This window comes from Lygodium microphyllum, chromosome 23 (genome assembly GCF_053477565.2).
Source record: "Lygodium microphyllum isolate KBCC chromosome 23, Lygodium_microphyllum_v1.1.10, whole genome shotgun sequence".
NCBI classification, from domain to species: Eukaryota; Viridiplantae; Streptophyta; class Polypodiopsida; order Schizaeales; family Lygodiaceae; genus Lygodium; species Lygodium microphyllum.
In genome coordinates this window covers 50,554,104-50,579,708 of record NC_141157.1, presented here as the reverse complement: position 1 = coordinate 50,579,708, position 25,605 = coordinate 50,554,104, and the positions used below count along the sequence as shown (strand labels likewise).

At 43.7% G+C, this 25,605-nt stretch overlaps 1 protein-coding gene and 1 pseudogene across 7 annotated transcripts in view; one reads left to right on the top strand and one right to left on the bottom strand.

The window, feature by feature from the left end:
* LOC148016174 (putative plastid-lipid-associated protein 4, chloroplastic) overlaps window positions 1–25,605 on the top strand; it is a 114,064-nt gene that overhangs the window by 17,466 nt on the left and 70,993 nt on the right. For all 7 annotated transcript variants that reach the window (XM_087664029.1, XM_087664032.1, XM_087664030.1 and 4 more), the window contains exons 2-3: window positions 8,592–8,705; window positions 8,798–8,896. In XM_087664029.1, the coding sequence (XP_087520155.1) occupies window positions 8,592–8,705; window positions 8,798–8,896 (213 nt within the window). The remainder of the gene's footprint in view (window positions 1–8,591; window positions 8,706–8,797; window positions 8,897–25,605) is intronic.
* Window positions 9,049–10,881, bottom strand: LOC148016175 (uncharacterized; annotated as a pseudogene).

The window sequence follows — 25,605 nt, the reverse complement described above, 5'->3', positions numbered from 1 at the left end:
CTGGTTGCATATTCAAATCCACATGCTATGACAGTGGAGGACATATATATTACTAAAAGGGATGTGATAGATGCCTTGTTGTCAGCTCATGATGGTTTGTCAAAATCATGGATTGTTGAGAGTGGTGCTTCATTTCATGTAACTCCATCTTTGGAGTGTTTTTCTTCTTATGTAGAAGGTAACCTCGGGAAAGTCTATCTAGATAACAACCATGCATTTGATATTAAAGGAATGGGCACCATACATCTGGCTCTTGAAAATGGTCAGGAATTGATCCTTCATGATGCTAAGTATGTACTAGGCATTAAGAAGAGTTTGCTTTCTATTGGGTAGCTAGACCTCAGGGGTTACTTCACTATCTTTGGTGGTGGAATGTGGAAGATATAGGAAATGTCTATGCTAGTCACTAGAGGTGGTAAAAAGGGATCTCTATATTATCTCTATTGCAAGGCACTTCTTGGAAAGTTTGTTGCAATTGTTGCAGACACTTTCTTCACTTTGAAGAGTTGATGTGAAAAACTCAAAGCTTGACTTTTGTGATGACTATGTTTTGGGAAAACATGTAAAGAGTTCATACTCTCATGGAGCCTCTAGGAAGGGATGTATCTTGGATTTAGTCCTTTCTGATGTATGCACCATGCCAATAAAAACTCATAGTGGTTTTCGTTATTTTATCTTTTATTGAGCACCATTCTAGAAAGCTAAGGGTTTACTTGCTTAAGTAGAAAAGTGAGGCATTGGACTCCTTTAAAAAGTTTTATGCATTTGTTAGTACTCAAAAGGATTTAAAATTAAAATGCATAAGAACAGACAATGGGGAAGAGTATGTATCTAAAGAATTTAGTAAGTTTTGTGATGTCAATGGGATTAAACGGAAGCTTATAACTCCTTATAATCTGTCATCTAATGGTGTGGTTGAGCGAATGAATTGCATGTTATGTGAGAAGATTCGGTGTATGCTGTCCACAACTAATCTTCCCCAATCATTTTGGGGAGAGGTACTTAAAACTGCGGTGCATATTTGCAACCGATCTCCACATCGTGCACTTGAAAGTAGCATCTTTGAAGAGGTTTAGTCTAGCAAACCTGCTTCATATGACCACTTAAGGGTCTTTGGCTGCGAATGCTATGTACATGTACTTGTTGATAGCAGAATCAAACTTGGCATGAAATCCCATAGAGGCATCTTCATGGGTTATGGAGATGAAGATGAAATGGGCTATAGAGTTTGGGTTCTAAGCATGGAAAAGGTGAAATGGGCTATACAATTTGGGTTCCAAGTATGGAAAAGGTGCTACGCAGCCTAGGATGTGGTATTTAATGAATTAGAGCTGCTGAAAAATATCACATCTAATGACTTGGACAAAATGAAAGTGAAATTTCAGCATGGTCAGCCATTGAAAATTCAGGTCCATTTGATGCTGGTTTTGATAATTAGCGTATCATCATTGAGCCAGATGAAAATGGGTAACAAAGGGATGTTGAAAACCAGTTTGGGCAACAAAATCAGCATGCTGAAAATGAATTACAGCAGCTTGAAAATGTAATACAACAACGTGAACATGTAGTTCAACAGCCAAATAATGAGATCATTCCTTGATAATACAAATCATTGGGTAAGAAGGTCCACATGTATCAGAAGACCTATACAAAGATTTGATCCCTCCTTGGACTGCATTTTGCTCACTGACGAAGGTGAGCCTCTTACATATAAAGAGGCATTATCATGTGAGTTAAAGAAAAAGTGGGAGCTAGCTATGCAGGAAGAAATGAAATCATTGTATCAAAATGATACTTGGGATTTGGTTCCATTATCCAAAGATAGGAAAGCCATTTCTAACAAATGGGTCTATAAAATCAAGGGTATGGATAGCAAACAAAAATACAAAGCCAAGCTTGTGGCTAAGGGCTATACAAAGAAAAAAGGGGATTGACTTTCAAGAAGTTTTTTTACATGTTGTCAAAATGACCACTCTTCGAGTATTGCTTGCTATCGTAGCATTTATGGATCTTGAACTTGATCAGATGGATGTTAGAACTGCATTTCTGCATGGTGACTTGGAAGAAAAACTGTAATGAAGCAGTTAGAAGGCTTTGTTATGCTAGGAAAGGAGCACTTGGTGTGTAGGCTTAAGAGAAGCTTGCATGGTTTGAAACAGGTTTCTAGGCAATGGTATAAAAAGTTTGATGCCTTTTACTCTCACATGGGTTTAAAAGAAGCAATGCAAATCATTGCTTATATATAAAGAATTTTGATGATAGAAGCCTTATAATACTTGTGCTTTATTTGGATGATATGCTTATTGCTGGTAAGCATAAAAGCTAGGTTAATGCATTGAAAAGACAGCTGAATTCAGCCTTTTCAATGAAGGACTTGGGTGCAGCTAAATACATTTTGGGCATGTGGATGATATGCTTATTGTTGGTAAGCATAAAAGCCAGGTTAATGTATTGAAAAGATAGCTTAATTCAGCCTTTTCAATGAAGGACTTGGGTGCAGTTGAACACATTTTGGACGTGTGTGACGAGAAATAGAGATCAATAGCTCTTGTTTCTCTCACAAGAAAAGTATATCAACAAAGTACTTGATTGTTTTTCTATGGTAGGTGCTAAGCCACTTGGTGTTCCTTTACAACTATACCTTAAGCTTAGCAAAGCAGATTGCCCAAAAGATGATAAGGCATCCAGCTCTATGAAGGGTGTTCTTTATGCTTCAGCTTGTGGTTCACTCATGTATGCTATTGTTGCCACTAGACTTGACATTGCTTATGTAGTGGAAGTTGTGAGCAGGTTTATGTCAAATCTTGGCAAAGCACATTGGAAAGCAATGAAATGCATCTTACAATAACTTAACGGCACACAAAGAAAATGTATTTGTTATGGAAAGGTACGCTAGATCTGCAGAGATATTGTGATGCAAATATGGCAGGTGACTTGGATACTCGCAAGTCTACTAGCAGGTACATATTTATCTTGACTGGTGGGGTAGTTTCTTGGTGCTCTAAATTGCAAAAGATAGTAGCACTTTCTATCACTGAGGCTGAATATATTTCAGCCACTGAAGCTTCGAAAGAAGCTATTTGGCTTGGTCATTTGGTCAAAGATTTTGGGCTGCCACCAAAACACTTGTACTTGGATGTGATAGTTGGAGTGCTGTATGCTTAGCTAAGAATGCCATGTTTCATGTATGTACCAAGCATATTGATGTGCGGTATAACTTTATCAAACATGCTCTAGATGATGGTCTAGTCACAATGACTAAGATCAAATCATAGGATAACCCTCCAGATATTCACACTAAAAGTCTTACAAAGACTCAACATGAGGATTGCATTCGACTAGTGGGAGTTGGTTAAAAGTTCGCTTAAGTCCTTTAAGTGGGAGGTTGCTGGGTGTAAAGGCCCTTACATTACTTCCGAGTGTATATTTATTTACACATGTGAACACACCCTTGTGGGTGTAAGTGTATCGTACCCTAAGTAAAAGTACATTCTTTTATTCTTTTTGTATACCACATTGATACACATCTATCCCTCGACTTTTCACTCTCACTCACTGCTCATTCGACGGCTGCACACACCTTGATTTGTGTGCATATCCTGAGTGCTTCTTCTCGTACTCTTAATCCAAATGATGTTTTCAAGGTGGGATTTATTGGGACTTTGCTTTGTGGTCAAGCTTTATCATGGTTTGCCCCAAACTTGGAAAAGAATATGCTAGTACTTCATAACTATGGGGGATTTCTTTGCGAGCTCACTTTTACATTTGGAGATGTAGACATTGGTCAAGTAGCACAAACAAAACTTCGGAAGCTACGACAAGGTAACCGCCTTGCCTTTGCTTATGCATCTGAATTTAGGCAATTCATTTGTGACCTCACTTGGCATGAGGAGTATTTTATCAGCTAATTCAGATGGGGTCTTCGAGATGACATCAAGGACCTCATGTTCACTATGCCTGAGGCAAAAACACTTAACGATTATATCATGCATGCCATCTTGTGTGATAATAGATTGTTTGAGAGGAAGCAAGAAAAGCGAGAAGAGTTAAGGCCTCGCTAATGGAGCCTAGCCCCAATCCAAGAAGAAACCAAGCTTGAACTGATGTAAATAGATAATACCAAATTCTAGTCCTTGACTTCACAAGAAAAGCAAAGACAAAGAGAAAATCATCTATGTCTATATTGTGGAAACCCTAGACACATCGCTCTAAATTTTCCGAATAAGAGGGCAAGAACCCCAAGAGTTGCTGCAACTATCCTTGAGTAGAAAAAGGAGGATGTCCGGTTGTAAATGAGACCGTACAACATTACCATGATATAAGAAGGGTCTCTCGATCTCAGCCACACCCATGGAAACTTTCCTTATCACAGTCCAGATAATCTTGCCGAGAAAGACCCTTTCCCTCAAAGCCTTGATCAACTTTGAGGCTTCCGCATGCTTCATTGATGATGGCTTTGTGAATAGATACCAATACTCCAAAAGACCAATCCTGCAACAGCTGAAGTTGTGGATGAAAGACCTCTAGTATATGGAGATATTACCAAGGAAACCCGACCACTCACGGTAACTCTTGGCAATCACAAATCTCATGTATGCTTTAATGTCATATCTAGTCCCGCAAATTCAATCATCCTTGGGATGCCTTGGCTAAAGAAACACAACCCAGAAATTGATTGGGTTAAGCAAAAGATTACATGTCGTGAAAATCAAGGAAAGTCTGTATATCTAGGAGCCAAAGCCTTTATGTACATAGCAAGGCAAGAACCGACCTACATGATATATCATATACCAGCTCAAGAATCTAGTAAAGATGAGTCAGTCAAGCTACTAAGCCAGTATCAAGAATCCCAAGATGTCTTTGAAAAAAAGAATGCAGATCTCTTGATTGAACACATACCGTATGATTGTGCTATAGAACTCCATGAGGAGGCTCAACCACCTTTTGGACCCATCTACAGAATATTCCCTGATGAACTAGCTGAACTATGCAAGAACATTGATGAGAACTTGGCCAAGGGGTTCATTAGGTACTCGAAGTCTCCTATGTGTGGATTATTGAGGACTCCACAAGATAACAATCAAGACTCGATACCCTTTACCGTTGATAATAGAGCTCTTGGAATGCCTCGGAAAAGCTAGGATCTTCACAAAGATTGATCTACGAGGGGCTTACAATCTTGTATGTCTTGTGGGCTTAGGTTGAGAAATTGTGAGAATGATGTTGATTCAGGCAATGTAGGAGCTGAGGAAGACAATTTTGGCAAAAGCTTCAATTTTTGGAATAGGCGGATCTAAGAATTTACCAAAATTTGGACCCAATGTGCTACCACTGTCACCCAATGTTGATGGAAACCCCAAACGTCAGATCAATGTCTGCAAATTTGGCAACAGTCCCAAATTTGGAAAGGGCAAGAAATCTGAAAAGAGGGAAAATGTGGAAAAGCCCCAAATTCTACTGCAATTTCTTGCCAATGTTGAACTGGAAGGTGGTGCTGGACTCCAAGGTGGAGGTGCAGGCTGGTAGCAGTGTTTCTGGAGCTGAGGGCAGTGCTGGACAGGTAAGTCCAAGGGCAGCAGCAGAGATGGTGATGCTGCTGGCTGTTAAGGCAGCAGCTTCAAATTGCTGGGCAAAGAAGGCAGCCTTGGGCAGAGGTGGCTTCAGGGTACAGCAGGTGCCAAACAGGTGGCTGCAGAGGTGACAGGTTGGGTGGTGCTTCTGGTTGCTGGGTGGCACTTCAGCAAGCAGCAGGGGGACAGGCACAGCTGGACAGTGGCAGTGTAATGTATTGCAAGAGGCACAGCATGGTTTCTGCAAGGTGGGGCACCCAGGACTGCTAGAATGGGCACTTCCACGATTGCTAGAATGGGCATCATCTGGACTGCAGTAGGGCAGTGCAGGGTGAAACCAGTCTTCCTCCTCGGATAGGGTGGTAAATAACCTGATCAAGCACTATTTACAACAATTAACAAATTCACAAAACTGAAATGCACAATTTACCATATAATCTAGGACATTGGATATCCTGTTGGCCCCTAAATTGGCCCCCCTTTCGGTATTTATTTAACTTAAATGAAGAAGAAGTTAATGTACAATGGGATTTTCCCAATCCCTTTCGATATTCCAACTTCCCTTATTGTCCAAAATGACTAGCAAGTCTTTAATCTGATTTGCCCCTTGATTCGGGTGGTCAATTGGCCTTCACTCGCTTTGATGGAGATGGAAAATGACCCAAATTCATTGACTTGTTGGCCCCTCCACTTGCATTTGACTAAAAACAGCTTCAGCCCTGTTGAATCCAAGTCTTGGAGCTTCCAATTTTTGGCATGCTTTCTGAGGTTGCTACTAACCCTAATTTCTGCTGCAAATTAGGGTATACGGCAGAGAAATCCAAAATTTCTCTTCCTTTGGTGATCTTAATGTTGTAATCTTTGCAGAAAGGCTATAGAAAGGCTGGGAGATGAGAGAGAATGCTAAGGAGAGAGAATTTTCAGACTTTCTTCGCGAAGAATTGAATAAAATCTGTCATTTACTGCTGCTGCATTGTCTTAGCAGCTTGTAGATGCAAAGAACTGAAGAAAATTAGTCATTTATTGCTGCTCTCCTATCTCAATAGCTTGTAGTTGTTGTCACCTGCTGTTGATTATTCTTCTCTTGCCCCTCGCTACCTCAGAAGATCCTCCAATGGCTGTAAATCAGACTGGCAGCATCTCCTCTCGCTCTCTTGTATACTAAATCCACCCAAAATGCCTCACTCCAGCCTTTGAAGACTTTTTTTAGTCTTGCATGGGCATTTTTGACAAGTGACAGCCTTTCCAAATGGTTTTTTCAGCATTATCCATAATTAAATATTAATTTTCATCCTTTAAATATTGAAATTTAACCTAGTAATTATTTCAGTTTCTTGAAAAATAATATGATTGGCCAATAATTAAATTAGCTAGGTAACTTCTATTCCCGAGCATCATCTTTGACCATCAGATTGGTGCTAGGTACCATCAAATGTCACTTCTCTAGTGACACCAATTGACACTTATAGCCAAATGAATGACTTAGGCCAACAACTAGCACTAGATACCACCAAGTATGTGTGCATCATAACTTACAACAACTTTTTCCTTTGACATCTCGTGATTTCCTCGGGTCTCGGGCTTGTAAATTTACTCTAATCCTAGTTACACCTCACATGTGCAACATTTACTCTTTTTTGCTACATCTATCCATTCTGCATTTTCTTTGACGGTATTCTCAACATTCTCCATTTTCTTTTGGGTGCCTTCCACCACACTTGCATAGGTGTGCATATCCTTTTTTAAAACACAGAAAGTGTACACACACAACTAACAAATGAACCCAAGCAAGAACACAATTGATGAAGAGAAGATTATTAATGCTGAAAGGAAACTTAATGAACAAACTGAATATGCTAGATGTGGTACAACAGATGCTCAAGAACTGGAGGGCGGTCCAATGGCCATTGCCTTGCATGGGATCCGGCTGAGGGAATGAGTGCAACATGCTCTGAAGGATCCCAAGTGCAGCAAGCCACCAAGGGAGAAGATACTATGCAGCTACAATAGCAGACTGCAGTAGTTCTTGATGGAGAAAGGGGTGCTGAGGTTGAGGAGGTGCTGGGCAGCAGGAAAGCAAAGCAATGCCTCTCATATAGAGTAGTCGAGCACAGCCACCCAGCTATAGGTGATGATGTGCGATAGTTGAGAATCTGGAAATTGCAAGAGCCAAACTGCAGCAGTTTGGGTGCAACTGACAGTGGCACAGGAAGAGTTGCTGATGGAGAGGAGGATCTGAAGGTAGTAGGTTGGTAGCACTTGGACCCAAAATGCAAGCAAGAAGAGGGCAGCAAAGGATAATGGTGATGAGTGATGATGGGATGCTGGCACTGCTGATGTTTGATAACAAGGATGATTGTGTCAATGCCCATGATTACCTTAATAGAACTTTTTGGGTTAGTTGTCCTACCAAAACTTTACAAATTCATAATTGACTTACGTTAGCAAGGAATTCGTTTTGGGCTGTACGAGAGCCAATAACATGAATTTATCTGTAGTGCTAATTCTGAGGTAGCTTGACATGCAAGAAAGGTGCACGAAACTAAATGTCTTTATTGAGCTGGTACACTTCATATTCTTTATCATAATTCTCTTCTTCTAAAGCCAATATTGTTAAGTTGTACATTTTCATGTTCATATTGTCATGGTTCTAGCAGCACTACTCCAACATGCTTAGCAACATTGACTTTGGTGTTATTGTCAACATTGCTGTTTTGTTCTTGGAGTAAGGAATGCTGTTGCTAGATGTACATAGATATTGTTGATGAGCAAACTCAGTGCCAAGGGGTATTGTGTAGCATGACTATGTTTGACTTACTTGTAAACGATAAAAAGATTTTCTTGGTTTAGAATAATCCAGTATTTTGACTTGATCTTTATTTTGAAATCAAGTTTGACCCACTTTTCTTAAGTATACACTTAATGATAAAAGGACAAAAAAAATTAAAATAAAACTTTCATTTCTTGGCCGTATTCTTGCAAGCTCGTGTCAAGTATTGAAGGTGCTTGTGTTGTGCGAAGATTGCCAAAAGCTTGGAAGCTGCGAGTCCTGTTAAAGATACTTTAAAATCTCCTCTTATAAATGGAAAGTGGGAGCTTTTGTATACCACATCTGCAACCATTTTAAAAATACAGGTAAAATGCATATTATCCACCTTTATGGCAGGTTGATGTTGTTTTTTAGAATGTGGATTTTGACTTGTCTCTGAAGTTTGTGAATTGTCTAGCGGCCAAAATTTTTGAGACCACGTGGACCCATCTATCAGGCTATCAATACTGATACACTGAGAGCTCAAAATCTAGAGACCTGGCCTTACTTCAACCAGGTGATTTGCTTTGATAAATAACTAGTTGAAGTTTCGTTTAATAATCAAGCATAGATGCTTTACTATAAAACTAGTATCAAGTAGCATTCATTAAAGATTTCCTTGTCCTTAATGAAAGATAATTAAATGAATTAAAATTGCAGAAAGGGTCACTACTGCTGTTTGCTCCAATCATTGAATGAGACAAGTGTGGCTGTTTTTGCATTTTTGTACTCACTGTGCAATCAACCATGGTGTAATTCTTGACCAGGAGACTTATACACATTTGAATCCCCTTTCTATACCGATCTACACACACTTTCCATGTAGTTATGCTGTTTTGTTTGCAAATACTGGTGTACAAACATGAGAGAGAAGAAAGAAGAAAGAAAGAAAGTTATATTAACGTCCACAATAGGCCAAGTTGGCCTATGAGACCAAAATGTTGCATACAAAATGTCTGGGAGATTTCAAAAGTCCCAGTGAAGCTAATGTTTATGCTATGTTGAACTAAATTGAGTAGGTACAAAATGATATCTAGACTAGATACAATCTAGAGGTACTCCCAGTGCGGTGTGGAACTGCTCCTGGAGTGTTCATCCTAGGATGTCCCGCATGGGTCGGTCTAACATGGAGAGGCTAAAGCGGTGGGGCAGGGCCCTCCGATAGCGGCGTAGTATCCCTTGTATCTTCGATATGTGTCTTCTGCGGGGACGGGGGCCGGCGGGGCATGGGCGCCGGGCTTTGCCTCTCGCTGTGGCTATTTCTAAGGTGGTCCCCCGGGGTCGGGAGGCCGGTTGGGGTGGTGGGGGCTCGGTGGTGGGGAGGGTAGTTGGTATTTGGTAGAATTCGTTGAGTGTGCGTTGGTTGGTGGCTCCTTGTCTTTGCTCCGTGGTTCGTAGGAGGTGGTCTCTATGGCGTTGTATTTCCAGTAGAAAGAGCCCCAGGCATCTCTGGTCTTTGAATTCCATCACCTTGGAGAGTGGTCCGAATCCTTCGCTGAATAGGCAGTGGAAGCGTTCCCGGATTTCGTAGTACACTGGGCATCTATAGATATAGTGTTTCTTTGTCTCTGGCTCGAGATGGCAGAGTTGACAGATTCGGTCTTTTGGGGGGAGGGGGTTGGCCCCGTATCTGCCCGTTTCGACCCGTAGTTGGTGTGAGGACGTGCGGATCTGTCCGATGGCACTTCTGACCCCGTGAGACAGGTGTGTGTCCATGTAGCTTGGGCGGGTGATGAAGCCATCCGGGGAGATGTCCAGGAAGTGCTCTCGGTAGAAAGCCTTCTTGGTTCCTAGTTCCGACGTGGGGGTCACCCATGTCCTGGCTATGTCTGTCTGGATGATATCCATTCTGATGATGCGATTCACCTCCTCTCGGCTGAGCTCCAGGTGTGGGCAGTCTAGGCTGTATTGTAGTGGGGGGAGGTGGTCCATGTGCAGGCCATGGAGCCATAGCCAAGTCTCTGTTCGGGCATACCAGCACTCAGTGTCCCCTTGTGTTGCTAGCTGTTTGGATGACTCTAGGGCAAGTCTGGGGTACCGGTGCCGGGGCAGGTCCCATATTCGGTGCAAGAAGGTCACGGTTTGGAAGAGGGCCTCAGCCACGAGGGGCGGTGCCCCCAGCTCTGCGCGGATGATCTCGTGTGGTACGGAGGGCTTGCTTCGGATCATCCGTGAGATCATAAGTATTAAGGGTCTCTCCATCTGCTCCCATCCCTCATAGGTGGCCTCCTCCTTAGGTAGTGGCTGGTCCTGTGGGGCCCTCCGCGTGTGGTAGAGACTGGACCCCCATATGGGAGCCCCGTACAGGAGGGCTGGTGTGAACACCAAGGTGTCAAAAAGCTAGAGCTTTGTCCGGGGTTCCTGGAACTGTATGCGGGCACATTGGTTCTCCATTGACCCAAGGGCTGCATAGCCTCGGGTTAGTCTATATTTTGCTGCTTTTCTTAGGGTAAATCTCGGTCCAGAGAATGTAGTCCCCAGATAGACGTATCTTTGGACCATGTCCACAGTCTCTCCGCCGTATGTGAAGGGGGGTACCGACCGTCGGAGCCATTGGGTTGACGTGTTGAACACCATAACCTTGGTTTTCCCCAAGTTCATAGTTAGGTCTTTGTCTTGGCAAAAGGCTTGTAGTACGTCCAGTTGGCGCTGTAGCCCTTCGGGTGTGCTGGAGATGAGGACTATGTTGTCCGCATATAGTAAGATGGTATCAGTGTCCCTCCCAGGCTCGATCCCTCCTCGCCCAATCTATCTATGTACTTTGAGATCTCATCAATGTAGAGGCCAAATAGGGTGGGTGAGAGTGGGCATCCCTGCTTGACTCCGATGGTGCTGGTTATCTCCTTTGACAGCCCTCTTGGTGCCCGAACTCGGCCCGTTACCGATTCGTATAGTGCTAGTATCCCCCATCGCATTTCGGTTGGGACCTCCAGTTCCTGTAGTCTCTGCGTGAGCCTCGCTCGTGGGACTGTGTCAAAGGCCTTGCGGAAGTCCACGAAGCAGCAGTACACCCGTCTTCCATGTGCTCTGCCCTCCTCTATGATGGCTCTCAGTGTGAGGATATGGTCAAGGGTGTAGAAACCCCTCCTAAACCCTGCTTGTCCTGCCGCCCGATGTTGGTGTTGCTCTGCCCACTTGCTCAGCTCGTGGTCCAGTATGGATCCATAGAGCTTGGCTAGTACATGGCCAACCATGACTGTTCGGTAGTTCGTGGGAACCATGGGGTCTCCGGTCTTCAGGATAGGTATTACGGTGTTGGTTGACCAGCTGGCAGGGAAGCCTTCGCATAGGGCTCTGTTGAACATGTGTGCTAGGGGAGGTGCCGGTATGTCTCTGGCATGGGTCAAATGCTCTGCTACCAAGCCTTCGTGGTCTTGGGCACGGCCATTTTGGAGTCTATCAATGGCGTCCCGAACCCGCCCCGTGCTGAGGAAGAATGTGGATGATCTGGGTCTGCTCCCTGGGGGCCGGGGTAGTTGGGGCTGCTTGGGTACTTGGTATAGTGAGGTTGCATATGTGTGCCAAGTGTCCGGGGAGGTGATGGGCATCTGGGCTCGGGGTTCTTGAAACGCCTTCCATGCCTCTTTGCTGTCATGTCCTAAGAATAGCTTGTAGAATTCGTGTTCCACTTTGGAGAGGTAGGCTCGTTTCTTCCGTTGCACTAGATGACGGAAGATCAAGCGTGCCTGTTTATGCGTGTGTACTCCCTATGCTTCGTTCTATTGAAGACGGAGCCGGGTTTTCCTGCACTCTGCGTCGTACCAGCTATTCTGTGGGACATTCTTGTTCGGAGGGGTGGAGTGGGGGGATGTGTGGGGGAAGTATTCGGCAGCCGAGGTGTGTAGTGTGCCCGCCAACTGTGCTGTGACCTCCTCCAGGGGTGCCTGGGGGTCCATTTCCTGCAGGCTCCAGTAGAGATGGTCGGAGTATGCGCTCGCAGTTAGCCTGGTAAAGTGGTACCTGGGGAATCTTGGGGGGTTGCTTGTTGGGGGGGTTAGGTCATACCTGCAGGTTATGTCAAATTGCAGGTAGGCATGGTCGGCAGCCACTGCGAGTGGGCGAGGTGATATTTTAAAGGACTGGATGTCGGGGATAAGTGATAGAGGGCCGAGGATATAGTCCACATGCTTGCTCCCAGTTTCTGTGTGGGTGCTCCATGTGCCCCTTGTCTGATGCAATTGGCCGCGTGCTTGTGTGGGAAGCATGTGAGGGCATTTGACCCGGGCCATCTGTCGAGACCGTTGAGGATGGTTGGCTGATCAAGGTGAGATAGTTGGCTTGTCTCTTCCCTGTGGTACCCAACTTGTGGGTCAATCTTTGGCAGACGATTCTTTTATGTTTCTCAAGGCAAATCTACTCTACTCTCTTGTACGGAGAATGATCTGCAGACTTTGGGTTGGCATAGTATTGTGATTTCAAAGGGAAATATAACCAGACACTTGGGATATCCTATTGGTGTGGAGGTAGCCCCTCGTGCCTTGCTGGATTGGATGGGCTCCCGGATTCATGATACGTTTATGTACTTGAAATCTCAAGGCTGGCCTTTACATGTCAGACTTAAAGTTGCTCAGTGTATTATGATTAGTATGATTTCGTTTTTTCTGCCACTGCTTCCTTGGACTAAGAAGTCCCTTTTGGAATTGGTTTAGCCTATCAGATTCATGTTGTGGAAAAAAAAAGACAATCGTTTGGGACAAGTGTGGATTTCGTGGCAGCATGTGACTACTCCAAAAAGGATGGGGGGTGCAGCTTTGTTGGATGTTAACTTGCATATGGCTGCTTTGAGGCTAACCCTTTTGCAGGCCCTATGTGTACAGAGTCATCCTTAGTTAGATATTGCTAAATTTTTCATAGAAAAGACTGGCATATCTCATGGTAGCACGGTTATTCATGCCTCCTGGTTGCATGTGCTCAATTCCTGGAGGCCTATTAAGGTCTCTCAGTCTTTTCTTCTTTCTCATTTGATTGCATCCTGGCAGGAGATGTTACGTTTTGCAGTTTGGCACCCTCTTGATACTCGTAAGGATGAGAATTCGCTGCAAGCAGAAGTAGTGGCCTCCTCCCCTTGCTGTTAGGAGGTCATCCATAGCTGCATTTTGTTGCAGACTGCCATCACCAACTGGTACTCCCTTTTTCTCTCCCTTGCTTCCTGCGCTTTCAGCAATTGTAGGCTGCCCTGAATCAGCACACACCTCAGCTGGTGTTGCCCAGTCTCCAGTGTCCAGCTGCTGCTGATGATCAGATGACATCATCTCTAGGTGATTACACAACTGCACTTGTCATTAGATTCAACCTCTAGGCAGCTGCACTTTGTTTTCCATCTTGCTGCGCTTTCACATTCAGCTGGTTACAAACCTTGGGATGTGTCTCTAGTGAGCGTCACTCTTTGACTATTCCCTTCACTCTGCCTTTAGCATTCTATACATTCTATCATTCATTTACAGCATTGACTCATTCACTTCTAAGTTCTCTTTCTTCTTTGTTTGTGTTTTCTGCTTTTGCATTTGTTGCTTTCTATTGTTTTAGTCATGTTCATATATTGTGTGTTTTCTTAGTGCAAACCTTAGCATCACTTTGTATAATCTAACTAGTTGTATAGTCTCAACGACAACACGGTGAGAACTAGATGGGCAAGAAGAGCAAAAATAGGGGACTCAGAAGGTAGCCTTGTTTGACCAACCATGCGAGGGTAAAGAGTCCAACAACACCACCATTCAACATGATATGTGAAGAAGCATCACTGCTAATAGTTATTATCAACTGAGATATGCATGGCCCAAAACTTGTGGTTTGCATAAGCTCCGCAAGAAAAGTCCATTCCAAATAGTCAAAGGTCTTCTCCAAATCCAACTGGACGAGAATAAACTCTTGGTTGGAGTATTACGTGTAATCTATACTTGTTTATTCATTCAAGATATTATACAAATATTCTTGCCCTTTACGAATCCATATTGATGGGGATGCACAAAGACAATTCTCGAGAATCTTCAAGAATATCTTGTACATACTACTTATTAAGGAAATCGGTTGCCAATATTTGAGCATCGAAGGAGAATGGATTTTGGGGATTGACTCGATAATCCTTTTATTCTAGGATGCAAGTATGAATCCAATAGCCCAAACCTCCTGACACATGGCAATCAAAGGCTCACCAAGTGAGCAGCATAAGTCTAAAAAAATTCAATTATGAGACCATCGCATTTGGGGTTTTTATCCTTGGGAAAGTGCAATAAGATATCCATAACCTCATCCTTGGGAAAGTGTAATCATCTAACCATCAACATTCTACAATCTCACCATGTTCTCTTGACCAGAGGATGCATGCAAACTGCAAAAGAAATTGTAGGATCGACAAGAGTTATCCTACAGTCCCTTGTTAAGGCTTTCAAATCGGCTTGTTAATAAGAGCGCAACCGAACAAAATAGCCAAGCATACAAACAATGGAGCCAAGAAAGCATCATTCAAAGATTCAAGCAATAGGGATGAACCAAGGCCAACAACTCCTCAAGAGCATGCATGCATTGCTTCCAAAGCGAAGCATGGTGAATCCCATAGTTCTTGGCAGCCCTCTACACATTTCAAATCAATTGTTAAAAGGAGGCACTGCCTATACATGGAAAGTCAAGCAAAAACTTAAGTAGTTGTCCCATATAACCATTGAAAATTGCATGGCTCAAAAAAGGAGGAATCAAATCGCAAAAGAAGCTTGCTCAGAAATTGTGCAAGGGGGCTAATGGGTTGTCTAAGCATGCCAAACTACAAAGGACAGCAATTAAATAGAGCATATTGTTGCAACACCCTCATCTTTGGAATGTCCTGTTAGACAACATCATCTTGCATAACATACATACAATCCAAGCAACTCAAAATCACAATATTCTGAGTTCAATGAAAGGTAAATCTTGAAACTAATGCTCAAATATCCAATTTGAGAACTACCAATGTAAAATCATCCCAAGCATGACTTTTTGGTGCATCCATCACTAAGTGCTCAAAGATTGATTGCAAAGGATCAATACACATTGAAGTCACTCATCAGCAAGCCCATTCTACCCAAGGGACATGCTTGCTTTTACACAATTCAGTAAGTCACATCAAAGCTAGGCATCATTAGGTGCATAGACCCTAAGCAGTGATAAAACTTCACCTTCAAATATAATTTCAATCATTGAAAAACGTCCAAACACATCATTTTTTATGAGAATTGGGTAAAAACTTTCATGGGGACACCATAATAATGCATTACAGCGCCCCTAACATAAAATAATCTTAACCCATGGCATTCAACAATTCTACTTGCTTCACTATTGCTCTTATACTCAACAACATATAACACATACAATTTATTCTCATGTAAGACACACCACATGTCATGCTGTTTGCTATGAGAGCAAGCCCTACAAACATTCTGAGTGGTGATCTTCCTATACTAGCAAAATGAAATCAGTTTTGAGGCTGATCATGCCTTGATTGAACTTTTTTTGCCAATGTCTCATCCAAAAAATCAGCCAGCATTGCAAAGGTATTCCACCCACGGTGCTTAGACGTGGAGGAAGTGGGCTCATCCTCATTTTGAGAAGGCGAGGGCGGATATCAACGATCCCAAGGAGTAATCACCTTACAAAGCAGGATGAATACTAAAAAAAAAAAAGGATGAAATATTATGGATGGAATAAAGGATCTAATGCTTAGTGAAAAAATCATTTATTTGTCATGAAACAACCAAAAGATCCAACTCATAGCACAATGAAATCATGTGAATGAGCATAAGCTTTGTAGCCTAAACACGGTCGGTGTTGGACATTAAAGGGAAGTTATCTTATTGCGATGGCAAATGTGACCAAGTGGGCATTTTTCGTACAATATCCTTGTAATATTTCCACACAATAAAAGTTAGTTGGTTAGTTTGAAAGTTAGTTAGTCAATTAATAAGTTAGTAAGATTACTAACTAAAGACTAACTAAGATAAAAACTAACTAACATTAATAACTAATAATTTTTATTTAATTAAAAATATTTATTTAGAAAAATCGAGAGTCGTAAATTCGATATTTTTCTCGGATTAACAATGACCATAGCCACCCTTCACGTAAATTATAACGTGAACGAGACTTATGGGCTATATTAATCACGAGTATTAATATGTATAGTTTGAATGGTTCAAAAATATTAGATTTTGAGCAAAACTAGTATATTTTAGATATTATCCTAAAAAAATGATATGGAGATTTTTAGAATTGGATGTCATTTAAAAGAAAAAACAAGTGATGTTTTAGTTAGTTTTGGATATTTTATCAAAAGAAAAAATAAAGTGAGGGATTTGCGAAATCGCGCGCGCCGCGATCACAGTCTACAGATAGAAAACAACACTTTGAACAGAGAAAAGAAGAAGAAATGAACTGAGAGCTTTCTAATCAAGTGTGTTGGGGTTTTACCCCCCCTTTCGGAGCCAATGAAATCATCAGATTTATGATCTGAGCATTAGATCATTGATCTTTTCAAGATCCCCCTGCACAAAGAGCTCCACTTCTCAGCCATAAGCCCTCTTCTCTAATTCACTATAAATATGAGGTATGGGGAGACACAAGGGAGGATAAGGAGACCTCGAGAGGCTGCGAGAGAGAGGTAGAGAGAAGGATACCCCTCTAAGAGATTGTGAGGAAGAGCTTGAAAGAGAGCTTGAGAGAGAGAGAGAGAGAGAGAGAGAGAGAGAGAGAGAGAGAGAGAGAGAGAGAGAGAGAGAGAGAGAGAGAGAGCAGGTCGCGATGACGCCGCCTGCGTGTCCCGCCCTGCCGTTGACCGGATGACTGTCGCCCCTGCTCGCTGTCGCGTGTCACACCAGCACCTCCTGCTCGTCGCGGTCCTGGTCGCCATCGGAAGCTTGTCGCCTATCAGACGACTGCCTGCCCCTGTCGCCTGTCAGACGCCTGTCCTGTCAGTGACGATTGCTGCCCTGTCGCCTGTCAGAAGCCATCATCTGACAGCCGCCATCGCTTGCCAGTCCTGTCCGCCCTCGCCTGTCGGATGCCACCCTCGCCTGTCGAACGCTACCCTCGCCAGTCAGCCGCCGTGGTCGTTGCCCCCGCGAGAGGCCGTATCCTCGATTCGTGCCTGAGCCTGCGCCTCTGGGTTCTGCGACCTGCACATGGCGACAGTGCAGCCTTGCCTTTCCACAGACACCGAGAGAGAGAGAGAGAGAGAGAGAGAGAGAGAGAGAGAGAGAGAGAGAGAGAGAGAGAGAGAGAGAGAGAGAGAGGAGGGAGGAGGAGAAGAGGGGTCGAAAGTTGGGCGATGGCGTTCCTGCTCGTGACCTGCCGCCGCCCCTCTTTCGTCATTTGTCGGCTGCTTTCATCGGCGTCCTGAAATCGTAGCCGTCGTTTGCTACTCGCTTGCACTGAGGGCAGGGATCCCTGTCGTCGCCTTCAGCCCTTTCGTCTCTGTCTGTCCCAGTTCGGAACGCTGCCGTCTTGATCCGTCCCAGTCTGGAACGCCGTCTGTGTTCGTCCGCCTGTCCTCGACCGTCTCTGTGCTCGCCCGCCTGAGCTCGTGCGAACTGCTGCCTGTGCCCGTGTTCGCTCGCCTGTGCCCGTGAGACCTGCCACCCCTGTTGCCGTTCCGCTGCTGTCCGTGGACTGCGCCACGTTTGACGCAGGCCCCTGTCTCCTTTCGCCAGCCTACCGCTGCACTCCGGCCAATTCTCCTGGGCGTTGTCGGAAACAGGTATTGTGGGTTCTTCTCTTTGTGTGTTCGCCTGTGCCGTTGCTGCCCTTAGAGAGCTCTGGCCTGGTCCTCCTGCGAGCTTTATCCTTGCACGCCTGCCACCTGTTGTCTGTACCTGCCTTTCGCGACCTCGGCCCCTCAACGCCTGCAACCTGTTCGTGTGACGTCCTGAGGGTCGTCCTCCGCCGTGTGAGAAACCAGCTTACAGGGGTGCAGAATTCTAACTCAGCCGACTACGATCTGCACTGTGCGTCAGTCCTCCTTCGAGATCAGATCGTCATACACGATGGCTGGTTTGGATTTGGATTTCATCGACCAAACGGTGGCAGCACTTGGCCCGGGTTCTAATGCTGAGGAACCTGAGGATATGGTTCCGTGCACCGAAGAGATGCCCCCGGGTCCTGACATTCAGCCTGCGGGTAAATGTACCAAGTATATCTCAGAAGAGATAGGTGTTCTTCAAGACCGTTCCTATGCGCAGGTTGCTTCGGATTCTGTCGACTCTCAGGGTGTTGACTGGGAGCATTTGCTGGAATTTGCCAACACTCTGCTTGGCGAATATGTTCAACATAATCAGGAAGTCTTTTCTGACTCTGCACCTGATGATGTTCTGGAAGCCACCGTGGACCCAAAAACTGTCCTATGCTCCTTTTCGGTGTTTTATGATCGCGCTGTGATACTCTTCTTCACTGGTCGAACCCCGCTGCTTTCCCGTATTCGCCAATGGCTGTAGAGTCTACTACAAGGGGAATGTGTTGAAGAGATTTTTGTTGGGTCCCGGGGGTTTTTTGAGGTCCTCTTGAAATCTGAGACGCACCGTGCTGCTCTCCTGTCTAAACTGGCGTTGTTTTTTGACCGCCGGTTGGTTTATGTGGTTTCATGGCGCCCGATGGCAGATTTTCAGCGCCTGCTGCAACGTGAATGCCCTGTGTGGGTAGAAGTGGAAAATTGTCCGGCTATTTATTGGCCACTATTGAAGGACGCTATGGCCGCTGTGGGCACGGTTCTGGTCCCTCCCAGTCTCAGGGCTGTGAATCGCAACCGCTTGTGTATGCTATGGGACACTGCAAAGAAAAGGCCTGCTTGGTTATGCCTCAATTGCTCTGGCATGCATCCGTTACACTTTCGTTTGAAATGGGGCAATTTTGCAGGACATTGCTTTTCCTGTGGACAGTTGGGGGATTTCATGGCCGAATGCCCAGAGCAGCAACACACTTCAGATGTTGGCCATGTTGCGCCGCCTATGGAAGATATGGTGTGTGATGCTCCGTCGCTGGATGCTACCCATCTGCACCAAGTTCTGGCCAAAGGTAAACAACAGGTTTCGGGTCTGGATTCCCGTGCCACTGATTGGGTTGAAGTACGTGCAAAAAAAGGCAACAGGGTTGTTGCTGACATGGAGAATACTGTGCCTACTACCTCTCACGATTCCATGCGTACATATATACGCAGGAAGGAAATGTTGTCTTCCGAGTGCTCGGCTCCTGCTATGGTTTCCTCAGCCCCCCGTCCTCAGCCCGCCAGGAAAATGTATTCGGAGTGTCCAAAGGGTCCACCTGCTAAGCTGGCTTTTGATACCAGAGGCAACGTCATTACCCCGTGGGACCGTCGCTATCCCTGTTCCAACCCCAAGCCAGCAGATATGCCGTCTACTTCCAAATCCGGTCCTCCGAACTCTTTTGCGGTGTTGGTGGATTTCTTGGACGAGGGAGTCCTGGACATTCTCGCTGACAAAGTCAAATCGAGGCAAGCTGTGCCTGGTACCTGATTTTGTTTTGAATACACATGAAAATAGCCACGTGGAATGTGCGAGGAATTTGTTCACGACACAAGCAACATGCCATGTGGACGGCATTGTATGAGAATCAGTGGGATGTCCTGTGCGCTGTTGAGCACAAGAGTCACGGTGAAGCCGGAAAAGTTGTGGATTGCCATGGTTTTCGTTTGTTCTATGCAGGAACACAGGCCATGCATTATTTGGGTGTGCTCATGATTGTACATGACAAATATCAGCCTGTTCTTATTAAAAATGATGTTCATGGCCGCTTTTTGGTGGTTGAAATTTTATTTGAAGGGGAAATATTATGGTTACTTGGCCTTTATGCTCTGAATGATTCGGTATCTCGCCGGGAGCTTTGGCAGACTCTGCAGACCTCCTTGTCACTTGGCAGACGGGGCTTCTTCATGGGGATTTCAATATGTGTGTTGATTCTTCCCAGTCCACATCGGAGCACTCGGTAATGGATGCGTCGGAAAGTCGTATGTGGCATGAGTTGGCTCTTGCTGTTCTTAAGCAAGATCTCTGGTCCTGGCTCCACCCGTCTTCTACAGGGTTTACTTTCCATTCTGCCCAGTATGCAACAACATGGTCGCGGTTGGACCGCATATATATCATGCAGAATGATGATTTTCTTCTTGAGATGCTCGACATACAAGTGTTGCAGCAATATGCCTTGTCAGACCATTTCCCTTTGCAGCTCGAGTTGCTTGCACAACCCATTGCACCTTTCAAGCAATTTCTGGAGAGACTCCCTTTGCGTTTCAACTCGTCCTACTTGAAGCATGTAATTTTTCAGGGCTATATGCAGCAATTGATTGACAGATTCTTCTTGGACTTTTCCTCTCAGGGCACTGCCTCATTTGAAAGATTGCTCTCTAATGTGCAGTGTCATGAAGGAAAATACAACATTAATATTTGCACCTTGGATTAATTCCAGCCTTTGTAAATTCAGCCCTAGCCTATGTGTACATGTGTGAACAGCCCTTAAGTTTGGAAAGAGGGTTAGAATAAAAGGGACTAGAGGCCAAAGGCAAGACATCTTTTGATCATTCAATAATCTTGGCTTTTCCATCTTCTTGAAGTTAGCTTCATCTTAGCCTATGAAGCACTCAGCCATGGCCGTCATGTATTCTTGAATCCCCAACCATTAATACATGATGAGAATGTCTTGGTGCAATAGACTTGTTAATTCTTTGTTGTTGCTTAGTTAATTTTCAATTTCAGTTAAATTTCATTCCATGGTTGATTGCTTTCTTACATTGGTATCAGAGCAGTAGCTTAGATCCTTGCAGAAGTCATTTTCAAGTACTAGATTCAGTTTCCTAGGCTAGAGAGAGCAAACCATAGTTAGGAATTTGAGTGACAGGACTTGACAGGACATGAAGGCTTCAAATCGGAGTTACATGTGAATGTCTGCTACAAACAGGGATGAAGATGGTGATTCTTGGCATTACCAATGGAAGAAATGGAGGGCTCCAGCCAAAATAGCAGGACGTGATCAAGATTTGAGCCAAAAATTGGGGTAAGTGGACAAACTAATGGTTACAGGACTTAGAGGAAGGAAAAGTTAGAGTTACTTTTCATGAAACAAGGGTTTCTTCTCTTTTCCTTCAAGCTGTCCACAAGAATCCATGGCCAAGACAAGATCAGATCTTCTCTTTCTCACTCCTATCATGAGAATGGATTACATGACCTTCTTCTCTGCTTCAAGAGCTTCAATTGAAGTAGCTAATATAGCTACTTAGCATCATCGTGGACTTTTTGTACATGAGTATGTACTCACGCTGTTTGCGCCGCCTGCACAGACTCCTCTACTGCGTGGAAAAATTTCAGAAATAGGATGTCCTTTAAGCATTGCTATTAATCCTTCTAACCCTGGGCAAGAGGTCTCTCACAAACCTCTTCAAGATTCTTACTATTTTGGAGTTTTTCCTCTTCTTCAAAACCCTAGCTATGGCAGTTTGGGACAGCATCAAAGATTCCTGAAAATTTTGAAGCAATTCATGGGGCTTTTGTGGGCAAAGCATCTTTGAAGCTTCCTCAAACATTTCCCCTCAAGAATCCATCAACATTGGACCGACATTGAAGGAGATTGAAGCCAATGAAGGTCTAGGTATTCAATGGACAGCATGAAGCTTTTATGCCATTAAATTTTCGCATTCCCTTTCAAATTTCGGGATCTCTTGGACACATTGAAGCCCTCTCTATTACCTATTGCAACCTATTTCAAGTAGAGAAGGTAATCGGTCTTCATCAACCCTCATTTGGAGCAAATTGGAGCATTCATGGAGTTATGGAGCTTTCATGGGATTAATGAAGCTGAAGCTTATCAAGGAAGGGATTATTATTGAAGATTGAAGATCTCTTGGACTGATTTTAGAAGGATTATCAAGCTTAACTCACCTATGTCAAGCATTATGGATTGAAGGTCATTCCATCATCAATGCTCTTCTCCAATCAATCAAATGAGGTACTCTAATCACTCTTAATTTCTCTTTACATCCAATTGCTGATCTCATTTCCAATTGCTGAAGTGAAATAAGAGGATTAATGAAGCTTTCATTCATAGCCTAATGCATTACATGAAGCCTATAGGTTATGTCAGTGATTGTCTTTACTAAACCTTTTCAATTTACTGAAATGGCCATCTCTAAATGTCTCAAACTCTTCCATAATGAATGAGCATTACCCATCTACTTTCATTTACTGAAATCAGTAATTTCTTGATCTTCATTACTCAATCTTTATTGCCTAACCCTGACATGAAATTGATTGCCTATTTTGCCTCTTGATCATAAGAAAATCATTACCCAATTGGTAAGTGAGAAAAGCTTTGTAAGCAGTGAGTCACTGCTGAGGTAAATACCTCTCCATTTCTCATTTACATTTCAGCCTTTTCAATTCCAATCTTGCATACCATGAAAGGGCAAATGAAAGGCAATTGTATTTCCTTCCTATTCCATGTATATCATACTGATTTTTAGAGCTAGAATTCACTTGCCATGTACATTCCCACGAGGAAAAGTGGATGCCGGGCGAGCCGTAGGACAAAAGAGAGGTGACCCTCCCCTACCGACGAGGACCCTGAAGGGGAGCGCAACCCGGCTCGAGAGGGAACTTTGCAAACCCCTCAGGTCTCGGATCCCACGCATTTTCAAGTTTAGGTGCAGGTACAAATCTCAAAGGCACTTGAAATCAGCCTACAGCATGAGTTTATGGCAGTGAGTTCTTGAGATATTGGAAAATGTATGGTACTCATGAATATATGGCAAATGTATGAAGATATATGGCTACAGTAAAATGTATGCATCCTATGGTAAAGACACTATGGTTCAGCATTAAAGTTTGGGACAGAGTATGTATGCATATCCTCATTAAAGATTGCAGTCTACATTGAGTTAGACAGCCATTTTATTGGTTACAGAGGTCATTTTCAGTATGGTAGATGTATGAGACTCTCCTATAGGGTTATGAAGTTGGTACATGCTTGGTATTGATGGTACAAGCCATTAGTTGACTAGAACAGGGTACTCATTGCCTGCAGGAACTTTTAGACAGTAACAGAAAATCCCTTACAGAAATTTCTGTACTCATCCATTTTCTGCACTTGATAGATCATTGGATAGAGGGCTCTTCAAGCTTCGAACAGAGCCAAAGACCTCGTAATTTGGAGCTCTAGAAGTGAAGATAATCAAGTTTTTCTACTGCAGGAAATTCAGGACAGAAATCAACCCATGGCTAGGAATAAGAAGAGAGACCCTGTTTTGGATACTATCAATGAAGAATTGAAGGAATATTAACAGGAAAGGGGTGAACATCAACAGGAAAGGGGTGAACATGACACTTCTCAAGATGCCATTTACCGAATGCATTATGAGAACGAAGAGGTCGATGCAAGTTCCACCCACTCCCCTACCAATCAACCCATAGAGATGTCTCATATCTCAATGAATTCAAACAGTTTTCAACAATTGTCAAATGACATAAAGGATATGAAATCAGGTTTCGAGGGTATGAGGTTGGGTATTGACAAGCTTGTAGCACTTCTTGGGGAGAAAATGTTGCCTACAGCTGGTCTTAATGTCCCATATCCTCATAGGGCTGAAGAACCACCTAAACCACCTACTCCTAAGGTGGTAGGTCAATTTGAAGTTGGAGAGTCATCTAAAGCTAAGGATTTTGTTCAGCCCACTTCACTTCAGCCACAATTCCATCAACAAAAGGGTCACTTTCAGCCACATGGGCAGGATCCTCAAGAGAGAGTGCAAACAAACTCAAAGCATGATGAAGACATCCATGGGTGCAACTCTTTCTACAAGCAATTTTACCCTCAAGCAAATGTTGGTGGCTATGAGCAAGGGCAAGTTAATTCAGCCCCAAACTCTTATGGGCAGCCACATGGACATGTGAATTCAGCCCCAAATGCTTTTGGACAGCCACAACATAATTTCTCTACTCAAGTGCAGCCCAATAGGCCAAGTCCCATGTCAAATCATGGTTGGAATCAGCAAAATAATGGGCAGCAACCACCTTTCAACTCACCTATGCATGGACAACCTCAAGGGAACCATGGACAACCTCCCAATGTGAGCAACACATACTTTCAGCCTCAAGGACATTGTTTCCAGCCACAAAGTCATGGTATGCATTATGGACAGCAAACTCCTCATGCACAAGGGCATGGAAATAATGAATATCCTAGGCAAGGACCTTTTGGCAATTCTTTTGGGCCACAACACCATAGTGGGCAGCAGCACCATAATGGACAACCTCCTCAATACGAGAGAGAGTACAAGGATAAAATAATTATCTCAAACTTCAAGGGAGAGAACCCTTCACCCACGGAGTTGGAGGAGTGGTTTGACAAGTTAGAGATGTATTTTTCCCTTTATCCAAGGCCCGAGAATGCCAAAGTAAAATTTGCAGCCCTTCATCTAGAAGGCTATGCTCACACTTGGTGGAGATATATGGCGAGGATGGGACATGACTTCTTGTCTTGGGATGCATTGAAAAATGCTATGATTGAAGTCTTTGTTTCCCCTATTGAAAAAGAGCGGTTAGAGAAGAAGTGGTATGCACTTGAGCAACGTGGTCTCTCGGTTAGAGAGTACTCAAATTAGTTTTTGAACCTTTCGATGTATGTTCATGGGGTCTCCGATAGTGCCAAGTTGAATAAATACATATTTGGTTTGGAACCTACTCTTTCTTCCGAAGTTGGAGCCATGAATCCTACATCCCTACAAGCTGCTATTCAATTGGCTGAACGTTATGGGCAGAAATACAAGGGTTTTCAGCCAAAAACAGGGCATTCTTTTCAGCCTATGCAGTTCCCAAGGACATTAGGCCATTATGGGCATGCTAAAACTGATTTTCAGCATATTGGGAAGCCATCAAATACTTTCAGCAATACCTACAGCAAGATACCCACTTTTCCTACTGTTTTTGGGTCAAAACAAAGCAGTAATTTCAGACCTAATGCTGAAAATAGATTTGATGGAAAGAGAACTGATATAAGTGCCAAAACTTCAGCCCCTACTCAAGGCAAACATGTATCGAATGACAAGCTCAAAGATATGCATGCTAAAGGACTATGCTTCAAATGTGGAGAGAAATGGTCATCCGATCATAAGTCCAAATGCAAGGCCAAAAATATGAAGATTAGCATGATCATCGAGGATGATTCCGATGTTGAATCTATTGAAGGAAGCTTGGCTCAGCTTGATGT